At 39.8% G+C, this 21771-nt stretch overlaps 1 protein-coding gene across 4 annotated transcripts; it reads right to left on the bottom strand.

Annotated features, from left to right (window-relative positions):
• Positions 1-81: 81 nt before the first annotated feature.
• Positions 82-21753, bottom strand: ADAT1 (adenosine deaminase tRNA specific 1). 4 transcript variants are annotated; one of them, XM_050978842.1, is made up of 10 exons: positions 21590-21753; positions 20956-21077; positions 20127-20195; positions 18414-18468; positions 17501-17628; positions 15015-15633; positions 12411-12556; positions 9485-9584; positions 5816-5902; positions 82-1092 (listed from the first exon to the last, which is right to left on the bottom strand). In XM_050978842.1, the coding sequence occupies exons 3-10, from the start codon at positions 20173-20175 to the stop codon at positions 960-962; spliced, it is 1317 nt and encodes a 438-aa protein (XP_050834799.1). In that variant the 5' UTR covers positions 20176-20195; positions 20956-21077; positions 21590-21753; the 3' UTR covers positions 82-959. The 4 variants fall into 4 exon arrangements, with proteins under 4 accessions (XP_050834799.1, XP_050834797.1, XP_050834798.1 ...); XM_050978840.1 differs by having other exon boundaries at positions 20956-21147; positions 21590-21717; XM_050978841.1 differs by lacking the exon at positions 18414-18468 and having other exon boundaries at positions 21590-21720.
• Between the last annotated feature and the right edge of the window lie 18 nt (positions 21754-21771).

The following is a 21771-nucleotide window of genomic DNA, read 5'->3' as shown; positions in this document are numbered from 1 at the left end:
ACATACCAGAGACTACTTTCAATACTCACCAAACCATCTCCACTTTTGCCAGGCTATTAATGAACACAAGGACCAGTGACATAAATGGCTGAAGCATTTCTGCTTTTAATTGACCATTTCCCACAAGGGAGCATGGAGATGGACAGTGCTTGAAACACTGAAAAGTAGGTAAATGTTTGCCTGTAATTACACAGGATTGGCCAATTTGAACCAAGTCATTCAGGAGTTTTCTTTCCTGCCTAACAGAAGCAAAGCAGTTGAAATGTTATCTGGTAAAGTCCTGAAACTGAGATGCGCAGAATATCATAAGTAGTATTATTTGACACAGACTCCTTCCTGGTGCTTTTGCTTCTGCTGTGGCAATATCTGTGGCTATGTTTAGTAAATAGCAGCATATATGAAGGATTCCCAAAAAAAGGAGATACTTTAACAGAACTAGTTTTCCAGTTAGAAGCAATGGGGCTGAGTGACATAGAAAATTCTTCCAGGCACTAGACAAGAAGAGCTCAGAGTTATGAAAGTATTACTTATTATACATGAGGGTTGTCCCAGCAACAGAAAAACAACCACAACATTATGAGAAGTGGAAGAAAAAAGTGGCACTAAAATTTTCCATAGTAATGCTTGAATATCAGTTGACATTTCTTTCACTGCAGTGACTGTGGCTGGTAGGCCATACCCTCAGATACTAGGATAGCACAGCACTGCTTCCTTTCTTTTGGAGGCATATTGTTTCAAGCAGCTCAGAATTTTAAGTCAGCAATGATTCTTTTCTATATTTCAATAAAAAGGGGGCTTCAACTCAGTAAAAATATAAGTATTCTCTAAATTGCTTTCCTTTTCATTCTTGTCTCTTTACAGCACATAAACTAGAGGGTGTCTTTTTCTGGCCCTTGACCTACAGAGGTATCTGCTGTGGACCAGAGGTTATTCCTGGGTTCACACAGTCACATGGATTCTCATGTGAAGTGCAGGTATTCCTTGGCATTCTTGACCCAACCCAGCAGAGCTTGGCTACGCAGCACTCTCCAGGCTTCTTGATAATTTAATGCAGCTTCCTTGTAGTCCCAGTAGGTTTTTAGTGTCTTCATCCTGACAGAAAATGCACAAAAATGAAAACAATTCTATGATCCTATTGAATATGAGGTCACAAAATGAAAAAAGAAATCAAACATCTAAGGACCTGACAATCTCCTATGAACTCTTCCATACTACTTAGTGAAATTCTCTTCTAGGGAGACTTGGAGACTCCCAGGCTTTAAAGCTAGACATTGTCATCAGTCTTACAAAAGGAAGCAAAACAACTCTTCTAGCACTAGAAATGTTTGTATTTGACTGTGTGACCACAGAAAACTTCCACGACAGCAAAAACTGCTGACAAGCAAAGCTGAAAAGGTAGCTAGGGTGCTTTGAACTGGGTGGAAGTAGCCTTAGCATGCTAGAAAACAGGCTGGAAGGGAAAAGGACAGAATGTACTGGACAGTTTTTCTTTTCCAACAAAAAAACAACAGGGAAGAATGAGACAAAGGAGAAAATACTCTCTTTTCTATCCCTAAAGCAAAAGAGACACGTCAGTTTTGGTGTTGTTCCCCTTCCTCAAGTAGCAACCATGCCCCACAATCTCAGCAGAACAATTGGTCACTCTGCTGAGTACATTACACCAATGATTTTCAAAACAGGGAAATTCAGGTCTAGACTATCTGAACACAAGTGACTGTAAGACAATTTCATCAAGATTTTTTTTCCTTTCCTTGCATTCCTTTCCCAACCTCTTTCATCTTCCTTTGCCAAAACATCTGTCAGCCACATGTGATAGGCAATGTTTATACATTAAATCCAATATGAAGGGAAGATCATAGGCAACATGACCTTCACCAAGAAAGAGAAAGAGCCAAACTACTACAGGAATCCTAATCTGTGAGGTCCGAGAACTACTGCACTAACTTCTAAAACGGGCTTTCAAGCTCAAAGGCAATTAGGATCACCCCCAAAGAAAACCCACAGCTCTACTGTAACAACAGACCATCAGAAGCTGTGTTTGAGGCACTCAGCATTCTGTCATGAATTTATTTCTAAAATACCGTGACATGCAAAGCAAGCCATATTATCTATCCTTCAAACCTTGTGTTCAGAAGGGTGCAAGAGAGGAGAACCTGGCTATGCTGGGAGATATATTCTCTATTAAAAAAATCTGCCCTCCCTGCACTCTTATCACAGCCAATCCATTTTGCTTTCTCCACCTCTTTCACATTACTCATACTCTGTGAAACTAACCTGTCAGCTGCTCTTAAAAGTCCCATGTAAGGGCCCCACTAGAACTCTCCCCCACCTGGCCAGTGGAATGGTCATGGAGCCCTATTATCTGTACTGGATCTGGAACTGGAATCCTCCATATTGTGAACTGAACAGGAAGGAAGAATAATAATACAATCTTAATTGTGATGACTCCTGAGTAAAATTTAAGAGAAAAGAGGCCTAGTGTTTCATTTAATAAGCCCAGCAAGAAAGTCAGGGCAGGTTTCTTTTACAAAGTCTCCCTTAGATTCAAACAAAGGGCCATACAGCCAGCCACACCTTGTACAAACAGCAATGCCTGCAGACTCTTTATGGTGGATGCCACTGTATGACAAGAAAAGATTTTCACTTCCCCAGGTGGTCACTAAGGCATGTTTTTTTTCCTAACAGCAGGGAAAAAAAAAAATCCCACTAAGGCAAAAAATCTCCTTTTCCACATTACCATCAAGTGATCTGCAAACAATACTGCAGAGAATTTTATGTAACAATTCAGATTAGCAATAGCACAACACTGTCCAATGGTGTGTCACCACTCCCCTGACAGTGAGCATGGAAAACGTGAAAAGGAAAAAAAGACGGACCAGTAATTTCAAAATGATAATGATAACGTGAGAGGGAATCAACAGAAGAAAATTAGGTATGATATATGGCAGTAACAGGCAATAAATAAACAACATTAGTCTACCTAGTGAGGAGTGAGAATTTAAGTAAAGCACAGAAGACAGATCATAAGAATTATTGCAAAAGAAGAAAGAAGGTAGGACAGCATTATATAGTAGTATATAGTTCTTGGTGAAGTAGCTCGTACCAGCCAAATACCACCTCCTTCTCAGTCTCATCTGAAAGCAGATAAACTAAATCCTGAAAAAACCCAAATTGATGAATGTCATGCTTCACGTCTTAGATAAGTGATACTACTATAAATACATAAATTTGCCTTTTAGAAGAGCCAGTAAAATTCCGGCCCCAGTAGGCTGTCTACCTGTTCCAATTTAACAGCATCCACACAGATCCTCTGTGTGAAGAATGAATAAGAAAGTCACAAAAAGCAGGAGAAGCAGATTTAGATACACACACACAAAAAAAAAAACCCCAAAACCCAAACAAAAACAAAAAAACAAACAAACAAAAAAACCCCCACCAAACAAAACACCAAACAAACAAAACACCAAACAAACACAACACCAAACAAACACAACACCAAACAAACACAACACCAAACAAACACAACACCAAACAAACAAAACACCAAACAAAACACCAAACAAAACACCAACAAAACACCAAACAAAACACCAAACAAAACACCAAACAAACAAAACACCAAACAAACAAAACACCAAACAAACACAACACCAAACAAACACAACACCAAACAAACACAACACCAAACAAACACAACACCAAACAAACACAACACCAAACAAACAAAACACCAAACAAAACACCAAACAAAACACCAAACAAAACACCAAACACACATCAGAATATCATCAGTTCCATGCAAAGCTTTAAATTCCCAGTTCCCAAGTCTGACAGTGGACAACAGTAAATGAAGGCAGCATTACACGAAGAACAACCCTTGTCCTAATATACCCTACAACTACAAAACAAGCTGTTCAGCAAATTTGAAAGTATTATGGAATGAGCATTACTTGATGGTTCAGAAAAGATGGGATGCAAGAGAACTGGACTAGAAGAGTCAAGGAAGGAACTTAGGGTCAAAGTGAAAAAAGGAAACTGCAAGATAGCACAGCTTTAGAGTCAATCATTTGTGGGAAGAGATAACAAGATACATTTGAATTCGAAGAAAATACAAACCTGGTAATAGTTAAATACACAGAAGTTTAAGGAAACAATTTGGGAGTGTAGGATTTCTTATCTGAAGTTCACTCAGACTCCAAGGGTGAAAGAAAAATCAAAACATCAGAAAACATTCAGAATAGAGAAAAAAAGGGAAGATGAAGGAAACAGCAACACTTTTTAATTTTGTTTTTTAAGTGAAGAGGAGGAAAAACAAGAGACTTCCAAGGCAACCAGCTACACAAGCTGACTGGTGAGCTAGCACCTCCTCTGTATAAATACAGTTTGTGCAGTGAAAAAACAATGTCACATCTGTGAATCAGCTGGACTTTGTCAGGAGAAGTCCAGACAGACAAACAATAGAGGACAAAAAGTCAAAGGAAACATCAAGGCCAGTGGTCTAGAAAAGCCCTGAGGTGAAGTGACTTTATGTAAGCAGCATGTGATCAGCATAATGAGTCACCTATCCAACAATGCACAAGTTCACAGTTAGTTTTGAGGTAATTATGATGGCTAAACAAGTGAGGACAAACCCCCATCCAAAAGAGGCTAAAAATTTTATATTTCAAACTGATTTAAGGACAAAGTATCTCTACTTATAGAATCAGTTGAAAGCATCTCAGCAATAGCATGGTCCATATTGACATCGAAACTTTGAGACAGTTACAAGACACTTCCATAGACACAGAAGGTAACTGCAATCTTTAATTCAGCAAAACTCAAAAGCAAGCAAGAGCCATTAATCAAAGATCCAGGATGCACTTTGGCTAAATTTGCTGCATCTACTGTCTTAGTACCATGAAGGGCTGAAATGGCCTATCTCCCCTACTTTCAGTTACATGTGCCTCCTACTTCCTCGGCAGGGGTTTTATCTGTTTCAGATTTTTTATCTGTTTCCATTAGGTTCATTAGTCTGAGAGAAAACACAGAAGACAAGGAAATTGTTTTCAGCCACATTACCTAGTTGAACTATCTAACTAATGTCTTATCATGAGACTGGAGAAGTGCTACTGGTAGAAGGAGAAAACAGGAATCAACAGCCAGTAGCAGCATTGAACTGCAGTGGGACCACCTCATCAGCAGCTACAAGCAGTTAAATTGGCTCAAGAGTTGGGATAACTGCATCCTAAAGCTGGTGAAATTATATCTGGAAGTAAGTCTAAAATAAAATAAACCTTCCATAGCAATGGATTTGGAATCCTCTACATCTCCCAGAGCCTCTAAAACAAAGAGAACTAAGTTTCTGTATATGTGAAACTATGCTTTACTTTACAGTACACCACTAAATACATAATGCACCTAATGCTATGCCATACTGGATGATTACTGGAAGTAATTAACTCCAGTCTGATAAACCAAATTTGTTCTTAATAATGCAAAGGAAAATTCAAATTTTGGTGTCCTCAGACATAAGCTGCTTTATTTTCTTCCAAGAAGGTCTCTGTTTATGCAACATATGCATTGCAGAAAGAGCCCTATCTATCCTTACCAACCATATGAGAGAAAAATGCAGAAAGAGCACTATCTCACTTTACTAGCTCTTACTCCACTCATACACTAAGATGAAAACTGATTTTACTGAAACCTTAAAAAAAAAAAAAAACAGAAAAAAGGGGTTTTTTTTTACTCCAACTTTTCCTTCTTGTGAATCAAAGAGGTGGAATTTGACAGAATTATTCAATACCATCTAGATATCAATAACTCCATGGCAATTTACCGTAGAGTGTCTGGTAGATCCTCTTGTGAAATACTTGTCACCAGCTTTTGGAATTTATGGAAGAGTTCCACTTTACAGATTTTGGATCTGATATAAAAAAAATATTAAAATTAGGAATTCTGATGGAAAAAGAAAATCATAAATTCACTCCACCTTACAGCAGAACATCCCAGCTAAACATTTTTGATAGAAAGCATTATGTTCACTTCTTAGAGAATGTAAAAACTTTTCTATCATTTAACTTTTTCTACCCTATCTAAGCTGCCCGCATGCCTTTTCCCTTAGTTTTTAAACGTCGTATTGACAAAAAGCTGCATTACACTATTCTCCCAGCCAGCACTCACCAGTTTGCAGAATGAACACTTTAATATCACACTGTTATCAGCATGAAACTGTACTGTCATCAGTTCACAGCTGCAGTAAGGTTTAGCCAGAAGGACTAGTCCCAGAACAGATCAAACAAGTGCACAAAAGGCTTTTTCAAACGGTTAAATTTTGTATTATTCAAAACAAATAAAAGGAGCAGAAATATCTGGAACAATGCTGATATTTTCACAATGGTGATGAGGACACATTCAGCAACAGCTGCAGGGCAGTTAAATACAAAGAGGCTCATTAAAAAATAAAGTGAGACAAAATTTTAAAGATCTTTATAAGATACTATATACATCCATCGGTTTTGAGCCCTTCTACTTCCCCAAAGAGATGGCAACCAGAATCCCATCACTGTTTATAAAGCATAGTTTTGTTTTGAATGGCCCAGCTGTTTCCACTATTTAATTATCTTTGCATACTTGTCTTAACAATGACAGATTCAGTTCTCCAACAAATGCAAGCTGATTCTCCACAAGCACTGAAAACAAAATCAATTAAAAAAAAAAATCTTTCTATGTTGCTAGCATGTGTTTTAAGAACATCAAAAATGGCATAGTATCATAGAATCTCCACAAGGATAATCAAGTCCCACTCCTGGCTCACGAAAACCCCAATAATCCCAGCACGTGCCTGAGAGCATTGCCCAAATGCCCCCTGAACTTGGACCACTGTGACCACTGCCCTGGGGAGCCTGTTCCAGCACCTGACCACCCTCTGGGTGAAGAACCTTTCCTAATATTCAGCATAAACCTCCCCTGACAGAGCTCCAGCCATTCCTCGGAATGGTGCCACTGATCACCAGCAAGAAGAGAACAGTGCCTGCACCTTTGTGTCACCCCACAAAGTTGTAGCCTGCTGTGAGGCCTGCCCCTTCTCCAGGCTGAACAAACCAAGTGACCTCAGCTGCTCCTTGTAGGGCTTCCCCTCCAAACCCTTCATCATCCCAATGGCCCCCCCTTTGGACGCTTAGAGCTTTATCTTCTTATATTCCTGTGCCCAAAACTGCCCACAAGAGGTGAGGCTGCACCAGAGCAGCGCAGAGCAAGACAGTTCCCTACTTCACTTAGCCACCAGTGCTGGACCTGATGCCCCCCAGGATGAGAGTGGCCGTCCTGGTTACCAGGACACTGCTGACTCATATCCAACTTGCCATTAACCAGGACCCCTAGGTCCCCTTCCACGGCCATGCATTCCAGCCTCTCATTCCCTAGTCTGTGCATACATGCATGTTACCCCACGCCATGTGCAGAAACTAGCATTTGTCTTTGTCAAACTTCATATGGTTGGTGATTGCCCAACCCTGTTATTTGTCAAGGTCTTTCTGCAGGGCCTGTCTTCTTTCAAGAGAGTCAACAGCTTCTCCCAATTTAGCGTCACTGGCAAACTTAGTGTACCTTTGAGTCCTGCATCCAAGTCATTTATTAGGATGCTGAAAAGCACTGGCCTTAAAACAGAGCCCTGCTGAACCCCACTGGGGATGACAGCATGCAAAGATGCTCTAAAATTTAATATTCAATTTAATCTGTCAAAGTTTCATCTTGTAGTTTTTGGTGGTTTAGTTAATTAAGCATTAACAAAAGCACATACCAGACATTTAACTACAAGTTCCTTTTAGTCAGTCAGCCTTACCATCTTTGGTATTTAATGTTATCTAGCATATTGAAAGGGGGGAAAAAAACCTCAAACAACACTTCCCAGCAATCACCCTGAGATTCCTTGAGAGGAAAAAGAATGTTGAAATACAAGTCTTGTTTATTATTAAGCAACACCGGTCCCAATAAGGCTGTAAATTTCTTATTTTTATTTTAAAAGTTCCTTTGTGGCAGTTTACCTCAAAAGTGTAAATAGTTTACTTGTTCATTGACATTTTTTTAAATTCTGATTTCCTATGGAAACGAAATGTTTGTAATCACACAGTCTTGTAGGCTCTAATAAATTTTGAAAGTTGTAGTGAACTTCAAGCACATGTTGAGAAGAGTATCTTTCAACAATAATTGAGTTCTTACACTTTTGAGCTAATTGCCAGCTAGGAGATGGCTCTCAACTTTTAGAGCTGATGCACAATGCTATGTTACAAATTTAATCCTACTGAGAAAAAGGAGTTTTGCTGGTTTGTTTGATCTATCACACGTCTTCTGGAATACTTACATATTGTATATTGAAAATAAATATTCTACAGTGCACATGGAGCTCGTCTTAAAAGATGCACTAAGTCACCTAGATCACCTATGTTAGCAATACCCCAGACACCAATACTGGTCACAAACCACAAAGTTCCTGGTCCTTATCTTTCCACTGAAAATTTGGAAATACTAGGATATACCAGGATAAACTTCAGCCAAATCAGGCCTAACTTTAAGAAGCTCAGAATGTGCAACTTGCAGGCAAATGAATAAATTCTCCACAAGAATTGTCTGAACTGTATTTACTATGCTATTCACCCCCTGTCAGGATTGTCATCATCCTTCCAAAATGTCTGGGAACATGAACAATATGACCATTGATAATTTGGTAGTATAATCAGCCAACAGCTAAATCATGAACACAAATCCTTCAGCTGAATTTCCACAGAACAATGATAATTTTGGCCACCTCACCTAAAATGAAGATAATATAGAGATGGAGAAATTTGTCTGCAGTTGCTTATAAGTAATTTCTCTCAACCTCAAAAAAAAAGTAACTATTTCTTTAAACTATGATTGTTGATAGAGGATTTCTTAAAAGAGCCAAGTGACAAGTTGGCTGAACCAAGTGCCAAGATGACAGCTGGAAAGGTGACATGCTCATGTTAGGAGTGTGCTGCCATCATTTCAACACACCTTCAAATTTTAAGGCAGAAAGTCATGTTTGAAAGCTACACTTTTGATGATCATACATCATTAAAAGGATGGACATTAAATGGAGGACAGCTGGCTTGACTATTCAAGTAAAAGAAACCTCTAGAAAGAGAAAATGCAATGGATGCGTTTCCGTCCCAATCAAAACCAGAAAGCAAAAATTCTGTTTCCTTCAAAAGTTAACATCCTTTTAATAAAAACTGATCACAGTTCCTCACCACCATTATCTACAATGTTCTCAACAGGGATAAAGAAATAGGATAAACTTGTTAATTCTCATGTTATTCCAACTGCCCTTTCTCCCTTATACAGTGACTCTTCCTTTTCCCCTGCTCTCCACCTTCCTCCCTCTTCACCACTCTCTAGATTTCCTCCTGCTCTGAAAACATCACACGAGCTGACAAAGGCATGTTAGCTAACAAATGAAACATGTCTAGATATTACAACACTCTCACACCTGCTCTGATGGCTCCCAATCCCCTTCTTTGTTGTTCCCTGGCGGAAGCCGTCTGAGGTGACATCCAGAGGCTCTTCGGGGACTGCACTCCAACTGATAGCTGCAGAAGACATTGTTATGAACAAGGGAGACCCTCTTGTCACAAAAGCAAAACCTAACAGTTCCTTTCATTCTATTTGTTCACGTGTTGCTTCCCAAAATAATTCAAACTAGAAAGAGGACCATGATTTTCTAGGGCCAGAAGTCCATTATGTAAAAGAAGATTTACTTTAAAAAATTGAAAATACACACACACAGAGCTTTCATCAAAGTTAGATGATTTAACAATCCATGCCTCTAAATATCTGGCCTTCAGCTTTGTACTTCTCCATTTCTTAGGGGGATTCTACTTTTGTGCATCCTGCCCAGATAATGCATGAAGAAATTTCCAAGTTAGATGGCTTATTTTCACATCAGGCTGTGAAATAAGGCTCTGTCCTAGGGTGACTGGTATCCCCATTTGTGTGTGTAATTTATGCTGGATAGTATGTTCTGTGCCTTTAAGACTGGCAGAGTGAAAGTTTTGTTTTGGGCCTCTTATCAGCCACTCGGCAGTCATACAGATAGCACCAGTACATACTGCTGGGGTTTTTTTTGCTTTTGCCCTGCTTTTTGCCTTTGCTCTTGCTTTTTTCCCCCTCTTCTCATTAGTTAATTTAGCTAAACAGTCCAAATTCCTTTCTGGACTGCTTCCCCTCTCCTGTGTGGACCGAACCTGCTCCCGAACCACCGATTTGGAACCACCAAGCAGCTGCCCCAGCGCCGGAGGGACTGATAACAGCGACCACCCCCCAGGAGAGACTTTCTGAATTTGTCATCTTTTTCAGAGCAGTGAAAAGAGTGGTGTCATCCGGTATTGTTCATTGTGTGTGCTGGGGGGTGCTGTGCTTGCCAAATAAACAGGTTCTTTCCACCTCTCTCAGAGGAATTCTTCCAGAACCGGTTGCGGAGGAGGGGCCATGCGGGTTTGTTTTGGAGAAGCCCTTTTTGGGGATTCTCTCCCAAATTTGCCCTAAACCAGGACAGGCCCTAAACTACTTGGACCAGTCACTCTGTTTTCCTTCTTAATTTGTCTGCTATTATTTTATTGTGTACTCTAAGCAGTTTCATGTTTGATAACTGACATACACCAAATATTTGTAGACTTTACTTGAAAAACATTATTAGGTAGTAGTCAAATAAAAATAATTTGTTGAAAGAGATAGCAAGTGCCAACAGCCTTAAACTCTACCCCAAGTCTAAGAACTTTGTAATCTTCTTAGACTGTAAACTTCTTAACGCTGAAACTCTGCATACAATACATTACAATTTCTAAGTAAAGAGCAAAGCATCAGCAGCATGTCAATAGAAACTGACATGTCCAATCTGTCCCTCCATAGCATAACAGCAGATTCTTCAACTTCTACTACCATGAGACAGCTTCCGTTTCCTAAATTCTCCCTCTTCTCTGTGTTCCTAACAGGCAAAATAGTTGCACATGCACTCACTCCTAAGACCTTCTTGTTACTCAAGATGCTCAAAGACTGCTTATGTTACTCACCCTTGTATTACAATTCAGCTGTATACTGCCAATTGTACTTACACAGTGATTCAAGTACAATGCTGTATCACTCTACTAAATTATAGTCCTGTGTAACATGAAATAACATTAGATGTATATGACTGGTATTAAATCCTCCACATGTGAAATATCTAAAAATCACCTGGTTAGAGGATATCAGTTTCTGACAAGCAGATACAAAGTTACTTTGTAAAAATGTTAATTTAAACATTTTCCATTCTTTCACTTTTTCACCATTATCTCAAACTTCGAAGCACTAAACAGAAAAGATACTTTCTTAAAATAACAGCTGAAATGTTCCTATCAAGCATCTTTCAATACTCTGTGTAACTGCCCTAAATTTAGAGCTTATTTAGATTTTTACTCCTCCAAGAAAAGAAGCCACCTGCCATAAAAAAAGTGTGCTAAGGCACCGTTCATCGTTATTTAACAGAATGACCTGAGAAGTGTACAGCAAGAAAGACATACACTGAATTTAGTCACAGCTGCTTTCAGGCCTTTTTTTGGTAACTCAACTGGCACTACTTTTCAATGATTAAATTTGTTTCCTATCTCACAAAATTAAAGTATTTTCCTTCCTGACACTTGTAAATAACTCCAATTTAATGAATGTAAATTCCATTAAGGAACTCTTTGTCTCCATTCTATTTTATCATTACCTCTATTGTAATAGAAAACTTCCAGTTCTGATTCAGACAGAAAAGTCTGAGGAGAAGCAGAAGGCAGGCATGTCCAAGTTAAAGAAACTGCTTAGCCATGCACATAGAGTGGCAGTTCAGGTTTTTTTGGTTTTTTTTCTCCAAATGAGACCATGTTGCAAAATCACATTGAGAATTAAGCATTCATTCATCACCATAGCAAAAAACTGCCATACCTAAAATATCTATCAATATAACTTTTACACTACACTACTCTGTATTCTTTCTTCATTCACAGATTTTTGGAGCAATTACAAACATAACTCAGCATGGCAAGTCTTTTGTTCACTACCAAAGAGAATGCAAAACTAACTGAAACAAGAAGTCTTTTGTTTTCTTCTTGTACTCAACTTTTGTTTCCCCTGGTTATTTTCTGTCTGTGTTTAATTATAAACTCTTAATCACATCAACCAAGTGTTTATTCAGCCTGAAAACGTCATACTGGAAACTAGAGGCTGAGACAAATATTATTAACAATTAAGTCATGACCTGAAAATAATTTCCTGCTTTTTGTACTTTGCCGCTAGCATACTGGCAAGGAATGATGTTCCATTCCAAACAACCAGACCCATCTCATTTCTATTTGGACTTTTGCACGCAGTTACGCAACTAGCCCAAATTAACTCACCTGCACTACAAGGAACAAGTTTTGTTTTGCTCTTGCTTTGAACTTCCTGAATTGCCTGTCGGCTGTGTTCAAACTGAAGATCCGATTGCAGGAGCTGAACCTCCTGAGTGAGAAAGCCATCCGGTAAAGATGAGATGTGCTGACACCTACAGTAAATACAGAAAAATGCAAGTGATTTTCAGTATCCTCTTCCCAAACAAGACCATTTTGCATCATTTCTCTTATCTAAAATACATTTCTTTTATATTAAAACTGAATTGAACATGAGTTATACAGGTAAGAAAAGGAGTTTTGGAGGCATTTTTCCCTTCAGGAAACTATTTATGAAATAAAATCCCGAAGTCACATTAGTTTATTAGGATCCTGTCCATCCTAAAAATTATCTAAATTGTCTTTTAAAAAGGTCAAGTTAAAAGCTATTATAATCAATTAAGTATGCAGGACAAAAACTGCAATATACTCTTGCAATCACAAAGAAAAATAAAAATCATAAGGTATTTACATAGTCAACCGCATTACATTGGGAATTGTTTTATGAGGCTAAAGGTTTATAATCAAAGCCTAAAAACCACTAAAAGTACACCTACAGTTCCATGTATAATCTTGTTACCTTCAATTATGGTTGCATACTGAATGACATTAGGATCATATAAGGAAGAAACAGCATGTGTTTAATCACTACAATATTAACACAGAGCAGGAATCTAAGACTGAGATTCATACTGTCAGATTCTCTGAAAAAGTGCCTGATTACACTAGGACTAACAAGGCTAGGCAAATTCTTGTTACGGGTCACAGAATGAGGAAAGGATTATTCAGAAAACTCCACCAGGCACGTCACTGGAGCTTCTCCATTAACAGACTTATGACCACTTTTATAATCACTCTAGAAGGATGGAGGGGTATAGAGAAAAGGAGTTACTAAACAAAGTCAAATCTTTCATATGAACTGTAGTCTAGTAACTAGCACCTAAAAATAATGGTTCAGGTCCCTGCTTTTTTCCTTGCTCTCCTTTCCCTCCACTCTGCCCAAATCCATTTACCATTCTCTACTGCTCTACTCTATTCATTTAGCCTCCCAAGTAGAAAAATATTCACTTCCTATCCTTGCTGCTGGAATAGTTTTCATCAACTGAAGACTCTGAGTAGAAAGAAGACCAGTGCACAATAGATAACCTTCCTCATTTTGCAGCAGTGTAGTTCATCTCTCATATAGATCTCCCTGAGGTGACACTTATGTTATGAGAACTCCACTACTCAGAGAAAGGAAAAAGATCAGCTCTTGGATGTAACTGAGATTAAAGAAGCAGACAATTTTTACAACCATGAAAATGCATATAAGCTTTGCCTCTCCAGTGTAACACAACCGTCATCTTCCAGCTGACCAGTACAATCTGTCACATACTATGTGTCCCGAACCACTATAGTAAATCAGAGAACAGCTGAGGCGGGAGGGGACTTCTTGTAGGTCATCTAGTCCAACCACCCCTCCTCCAGACAGGCAACCTACAGCCACCTGCTCAGGACAGTGTCCAGATCACTTTTGAGCAACTCAAAGACTGTAGACTCCACAACCTCTCAGGGCGACCTCTGGCAGTGCTCCATCACCCTCAAAGTAAACAAGTGCTTCCCGATGTTCCAAGGGAAACTCCAATGCTTCAGTTTGTGCCCATTACCTCTTGTCCTTTCACCAACACCGGTGCAAATAGCCTGGCTCCATTTTCTCTGCCACCTCCCTTCAAGTATGTATACAAAGTGACAGGATGCCCACAAGCCTTCTCTTCTCCAGGCTGAGTAGTCCCAGCTTTTCTCGTATGAGAGATGCTAAAAATCCATTACGCATCTTCGAGGCCCTCTGCTGGCCTCTCTCCTGTATGTCCATGTCCCTCTTGTACTGAGAGGCCCAGAACTAGACACAGCCTTTCAAATGTGGCCTCACCACATTTGAAGGGGAAGGATCATCTCCCTGGACCTGCTGAGATACTCTGCCTAAAGTGGTGTAGGACACCATTAACCTTCTTTGTTGCTAGGGCACACTACTGGCTCATTTTCAACTTCACATCTAGCAGGAACCCCTAGTCCTTTTCTGTGAAGCTGCTTTCCAACCAGGCAGCCCTCAGCATATATTGGTGCATGGGACTATTTCTTTCCCAGGTGCGTCTTTTTACTTCCCCTTGCTGAACTTCATGAAGCTCCCACTTCTCTCCAGCCTACTGAGGTTGCTGTGGATGGCTGCACAATGCCCTGGTCTATCAGCCACTCCTCAGTCTTGAGTCTTCAGCAAACTGTCTGGGCATAGAGTCTGCCAGATGACTGACTAATGAAGATATTAAGTAAGTTTGGACCTAGTATTGATCCCTGGGGTACATGGCTACTTACACCTTTAACTACATTTAGCCCAATGATCACTACCTTCTGGGCCCAGTCATTCAGATAGTTTTCAATCCACATGTCTGCTCATCCAGATCACACTTTAACAGATCCTCTATCAGGATTTTACAAGACACATTTTTGAAAGCTTACTAAAGTTCTAATATTTGTATGACACACATTGTCTTCCAAAGCTCCCTGTCTCCATATGCACCATCTGAGGAGAGCACTTACCTTTCAATAACTGCTCTCCGCATAGCTTCTTGGCTATATGGACACTTCCCCACTATAACTGCTGACAGATACACTGGATGCTGCAGAAAATGCATCAGAAGAGCTCCTTGACACCCTAACACATTCCAGCGAGCCAGTTTATCACTGCAGGACATAGAGCATGTTCTGTCTCCTCGACCTGGCTTCACTCGTAATAATCCCACACAGTGGTACCCCAGCCCAGGTATTCGGGCATCATTCAGCTCTCCAGGTACACATTTTGCTCCAGTTCTATGAACATCTACTACCTTCGGTTTCACTATGCCAGTCTCCTTATTAGCTGTTTGCATCTCTGCGGAACATTCAGAGCTATTCTGATTTGCGTTGTCTTCTCGTTTCATAGATTCATGCTGAACAGCCAGGTCTTCAGTGATTACAGAAAAACAACCACCATCATCAGTTTTCATTCTCTTGATTATACAATTCCTTGCCATGTTCTCTGATTTTCTCTTATCTTCTGGACATAAGTGATTATGGTTACTTCTACATTCTGCTGATTGTCCAGCTGCATGACCTTCAGTCACTGTCTTAGGAAGCTGGTTCTCTGGTTCACTGATTGGAAAAATAGAAGCATCTCCACCTGGAACAAAAGAAATAACATAAAAGTAGCCAAAAACCCATCTTGTGACTGGAACACATCATACCAGGAATATTACAACTACTAGTAGCTTTCACAGATCTGCACTCAGGAAAACTTGACTATGAGGACACATTTTTGAAACAACATTGTCCTGTGCCATGCTGAATCAAATCTCACTGAAATTTGAGCCAATATATGCTTCCATTTCAAGTTCTGCATTCTATGTAAGAGATAATTGAGAGAGCAAAATTTACAACCTATAAAGTAAAAGGTAACAAAGGCATTTGACAGACTACAAGCACAGAAGACTAACAGGAAAACCAGCGTGATCTAACCAAACAATATGAACCTCAAAAGATTAATGGAAGAATAATCTGTCAAGTAAGGGTGAAAACTTTAATCTGTATCACTGAAACAAGCTCAGAACCAAAAATCTGAAACTCCGTTCAAAGTTAAGCAAACCTGACAGGCCTGATTTATGTGAGAAATTTCTCGCAATATGAGAAAAAGAAGGCAATGAAATTATTCTCACTAATAAATTTGGAGACATAATTTCTATTCTCAAATGCACTAATGAAGAAAAATAATATTGCATAATCCAGCAATGCACTCAAAATAATGAAAATGTATGAGCAACTAACTCACTCTGAAGTACTGATGAAGCATACTTTAAGAGTTCTTAAAACTCCTTTGCTCCGTAACAGATTAGCAGTTGAAGAACACACCAGTGAGAAAGCATGGTAACATCAAGATGCCTGATATGTTGGTAGACCATGAGGCCGCATTCCTTCGTTCTGTCAATAGATACTCATCTTAGTGGTGCTGGTTTTTTTAGACACACAAAGAATGTTTTCTATGACAGAAGTTTAATTACATTCCCAAAGAAGTTTTGTGTTGGGGAGCTAGCTATTGATGTTTCATGAATGAGGCTTTTTTTCCTGTTTTTCAGGAGCGTGGTTTTGGTTTGTTGGGGGGTTTTGTATGAGTCAGTGTTGGCTCTTCTCCCTCGTTTTTCTTTTTGCTTAGTTCTGGGTTTTTTGTTTGCTTGTTGGTTGGGGGGTTTTTTGGTGTTCGTTTGGGGTTTTGATTTTTTTTTTGTTTGCTTCATGGTGTTGGGGATAGTTGTTGGCCAGGTGTGGGGTATCTTTCATTTGGTTGTTTTTAGGAATGGTGATAAATGTCAGTAGTTTTTGTTAAAATTTTAATCCAAGGAGATAATGCTTGAAGCAAAGCAACTAGGCAATATGGCCTATTTTTCTTTCCAGAAAATAACATACTTGTCAGAGGTCAAGTATGTTATTTTCTGGAACCTCTGACAAGTATGTTATGTTATTTTCTGGAACCTCTGACAAGTATGTTATTTTCTGGAACCTCTGACAGTAGTTATTTCTGGAACCTCTGACAAGTATGTTATGTTATTTTCTGGAACCTCTGACAAGTATGTTATTTTCTGGAACCTCTGACAAGTATGTTATTTTCTGGAACCTCTGACAAGTATGTTATTTTCTGGAACCTCTGACAAGTATGTTATTTTCTGGAACCTCTGACAAGTATGTTATTTTCTGGAACCTCTGACAAGTATGTTATTTTCTGGAAAGAAAAATAATAGCTACTGTTTGAAGTGAAACATTCCACTATATAATGAACAGTACATCAGACTTACTCAGGTCTCCTGAATCGCATCCAGTGAGATAAAACACCCAGATAAATCTATCTGTGGAGTCAAATACATCTTTGGGCACATATAAGTAAACATGAATTACTGCCTCACTCTCAATCCAGACCAAAGACAGCCAAAGGAAAGACATGGGGCAGAAAATATTCTACAAGTGGGAGCAAAGTACTTGGTTCACTCCAGCATACTCACATGGGGTATGACTGCAGAAGAAAATAAATATGATATTTGGTTTCAGTTTCCATTTCCCAGTTTCAGTTCCCGGACTAAAGATACATTGCTGATGGGAAGCTGCAAGCCACAATTGATGGAGAAGATACCTGTTAGGCAGAAATGTTTCATGAAACACTGACTTCCTTTTTGATGCACAAGGAAAAAACAAAACTTAAATGCCCTCTAATTGTCTGTTTTTTCCTGATGGGAGTCTGTCAGGAGCCAATCAGTTATGCTTCTACAGAGAGATGGCATCCAACATAATAAATGTAGACTCATCATTGGAACTTTAAAAACAGACCTCAAAGAGTTGGGTTCAGTGGAGTTACCGTTCACCATCTCGAACTGTATAGATAAGATCCTCTTCCCCCACTGTGTGTGTTTTTATCAACTCTGCAATTCATCTTATTCTACAAGACTCAGTTTAGTAACATGGAATTGCAAGAAACGTACTCATTTCTGCAGAATTATTGTTCCCCTGGCTCAGTTCCCTGAACCAGTTTATCGCATGCAAACAAGAGGACTGGCATTTGGGAAAGAGCAAAAATTTTATCCTTGAATAATAGTATCTGGATCTGCATTGATGTCACATGAAATCATTCTGTATGAATTCTTCATACAGAGGCTCCAGAAGAACAAGGTAAGAAGCAAGCTTTGTGAAAAGGCCTTATACTACCTAGAAGTATAAAAATTAGGCTGACATCCTACTGACAACAGGAAAAAGAGTGTTGCCCGCACAGAAGTAATGCGGTCTTCCACTACAATCTCATATGTGAAGCTACAAAATTTGGCTACTTCAGCAACAGGTCAAAACGACTTTTTATCACAACCTCAGGTGGCACTCAATAACAGCACTGTTACAGCATTGAGCAAAACTTCATTCATGCCTCACCTCTGGAAGCTCCTCTTGGCCACAATTTCAGCATGGCTGTCATTCAGAATGTCTCCTAAACCAAAACCCAAATGCAAATACTAAATCACTACTAAAAAAAAAGACAAACCAAATGGAATTTGACATAGGACAGTTCTCCATATTTATTAGTATCTGATGGTTTCCCACTGGTTTTAGAGATATTTAAACTTCCAATCACAACAAAAGGAGGTCAACAGCCTACACAAGTGAAGGATAAAAGTACTCAGTCTGCAGTAAGTCAGAGACTTCTTTGAATACCAAATTTTAACTCTTCTGATACTGGAAACCCTTTGAGTTGAATAAACACGATCATCCTTCAAAATCTCCTGACTTTTGTTTTCAGAGATATTCTCAAAACACATTCCACCAGAAAATTTCAAGTGCTTGTTAAGCTTTGGGTTAAAGATTCTTTTTGAACTATGTCCTACAATTTAAACTACTTTTCCTGCAAGTAATTCTGATACTTACTAAGTATGCACATCTCATCTTCAGCATTCCTGAACAGTATCTGCCTGTTATGCTATGTAAAGGAACCAGAGCTGTAGATCATCTTCTATTTCAGTGGTAAAAGGCCAAGCGACAGAAATCCTCCTCAACAGTTTTAAAAGTTTAGAAGTGATCTAACAGATAACCATTAACATGACCTACCACCAAGTTAAAAATGTTATCATAAGAGGAGAATATTTTCTAAATTTGAGATCACTGAAGACAAACAATGGCAAAACAAACCAGTGTTACTTTTTCCTAGTCAATTTTCTACTTACACCCTTATTATCTAGATTGTAAATGGTACAACAGTTTGATCATAATTTTCCAAAATCAGTCAGAAAAATGTCTATATCAAAACTCTTCTGAGATGGCCAAATCACAAGAAACATGCAAAAAATCTAAGATACAAAATAAAGTTTCTTCTCTTTTGCTCCACTAATTAATTTCAAAATGAAGGACACTATAGAGAACATGAAGTAGCCTAAACAAGATTCAGGCAAAACCCTTTCTCATATCTCAGTGTAGTCCTTCTTGGAAGTCTAAAGAGGGTAGAAAGCCCTGTACCTACACATGCATGAACACCTTGCCCCCTTTGCCGCTCTTCAGCATACATCATTACTACAGCTTCTTCCCTGTCCTAGCAGAGGAGACAAATACAGCATGAATTAAAAAATGGACACAGAGAGCAAGGGAGTGTCCTACAATACATAGTAAGAAATGGCAGTTGCGAGAAGCCGTGTATCTATCCCATACATTTACTGTACAACACTTAGAACTATCTAGCAGTAATATGCAGTAAGAAAGAAAAATCCTATTAGCACCTTCCTGCTGTGGTAACCTCTTGCATCACACCCCAACAAAACTACACTGCAACAGGTAACCAAAGCACAATTATTTTGCTTATATTTTGTTTTGCTTTTCATTATGAAGTCTTTGAGTATCAAGACTCAGGGCCTAAACTACATGTTTCCAAATATAAAGTTCATTCACCTTTGAGGCAGCAAGTGCAGCAAACCTTTGTGGCAGCCATTGTGGCTGCCTAAGCTCCTCTCTCATTGATGAAGGAAGGTTGTCTTACACTTCTGGCTTCAATCCAGAACAAGTCTGAGCGGTATGCCTTGGACATTTTCATTGATTCTATGACACCAGCAAGAAAGAAGGTAGCAATAGGTAGTCTGTTCTTTAATTTAATACCATACCTACCAGTTTTTCGCATTTTGTTTTGGCCAATACATTTTGTTCCAGTTCCCATAGCAACAACTTCCTTAGTTACTGAAAGAGAGACAACATTAACTGAAAAAACTATCGCCTCTAACTACTGCCAGAAGCATTGCTCTCATACAGTCATTCTAGTAAGACAACACACAGAATACTGAGTAGAAGGAAATGTACAGAGAGGCAGATCATGCAGCCTTACAGAAAGAAAACAGATCTAGAACTGAATACAGCAGGCAAAAGCACTAGTGCTAGGAAAAGTCTATGACCGCATAGGAGGAATGCTAATACAGGCTTGATACACTAGACAGCACACAGCAGACACTGCCATAGCATTCCTCAGGAACATAAAAAACAATAAATACAGGATACAATCTGACTAACAACACTGAAGTGCCACTAAGGGAAAAGAAGATGATGACAAACTAACACAAACACAGGATGTAGCAACCTGTTATAGGAGAGCAAACCTTTCTCGGATTCTATAAAAATAAACACGTTTTTTTCAAGAGTTTGTATTAGGAATTCAGGCCCTGCCTAGACTTTCACCACATATTGAACAGCCAAATGAAGGCTTTCATTGTCTTGTTTACAGTCTGGGAAGAAGAGCACTTCACGAAAACCACCTCTTTCCAGACAGAAGTTGTGAATCACAACAATCGCAAGGAGTAAAGAATTTGGGTGGAGACCAATGGAATAGGAAGGGATGTATGTTTTTTTAAAGGCATCTTAAAAAAAAGGAAATCTAAAGAAAGAATTAAGAACCTTCTCTGCCCCTCCCTTCTCTCCCACCCCCATACCCAAAACTCATTCTTACCCAGCAAGTTTCCTGGACTATCAAGAGCCTCTCTTTGGGCTGCAGATTCCACTTTGATAACAGCTGCCAGGGAAGTCCATTCCCTGTTTGGATCTGGTTTTCCCTGCTTAGGAAGTCTGGTCCTGTAATGCAGGTAACATAACCCAGCGATTTCATCAGCTGACCACATGGCTCTTGATTCGACTGCAGGTTCTACACAGAATTGGGTTCCATCACAACACTTGAATAACCCCCATTTCTTCAAATTCTACCATCTCGTTCTGCGTGACACTTCCCTGCACCACATTTCAATAACGAAGACCTAACAGCATCATCCCTTTCAGGACTACTTACAGGAAATAAGTTCTTCTAAATCGCAAGAAATAAAAAGCAACGCTTGAACCTTTAAGTACAACAGCAGGTGGGTCTGCTGGGTTCCCAAAGCTCCCACTATGCAGCAATCAACCGCATGCATCACGCCGCCACTCCGGTGAGGTCTCTGCCGCACACTTGAGGCGCCTGCCACCACCAGCCTCCTTTCGAGACCTCCCCCTTGCCGAGAGACCCGCGGCAGGCCATGCTCCGAGGCTGCTGCCTCCGCGCTCGGGAACACCTCCCGCCAGCCCGGCTGCAATCCCTACAGGCCCCTCCCTACCCGCCGGGACACCAGCGCCGCTGCTCCTCGCCAGGACGGGCGGCGACAACCGAACCTCCGGGGCCGCGCCGCTCCGGGGCCGCGCCGCTCGCAGAGGACCCCAAGGCCCGCGCACGCGCAGCCGCTTCCGCGCGCGGCCGCCGCCGCTCCCGGCGGCTCTTGCGCAAGCGCACAAAGACTCA

The sequence above is a fragment of the Serinus canaria genome, chromosome 11 (genome assembly GCF_022539315.1).
Source record: "Serinus canaria isolate serCan28SL12 chromosome 11, serCan2020, whole genome shotgun sequence".
NCBI classification, from domain to species: Eukaryota; Metazoa; Chordata; class Aves; order Passeriformes; family Fringillidae; genus Serinus; species Serinus canaria.
The sequence above is the reverse complement of the archived record's forward strand: the minus strand, read 5'-3'. Positions and strand labels throughout refer to the sequence as shown.

Excerpts from the sequence above, each read along its gene's own strand:
- ADAT1 (XM_050978840.1), bottom strand. The coding sequence starts at position 21,124 with ATGTGGTCAGCTGATGAAATCGCTGGGTTATGTTACCTGCATTACAGG. Across the intron at positions 18,469-20,126 it reads AAACAAAATGCGAAAAACTG|GAGACATTCTGAATGACAGC; the intron begins GTAGGTATGGTA and ends GTTTTGGTTTAG. Across the intron at positions 12,557-15,014 it reads CGGAGAGCAGTTATTGAAAG|GTGTCAGCACATCTCATCTT; the intron begins GTAAGTGCTCTC and ends TATTTACTGTAG.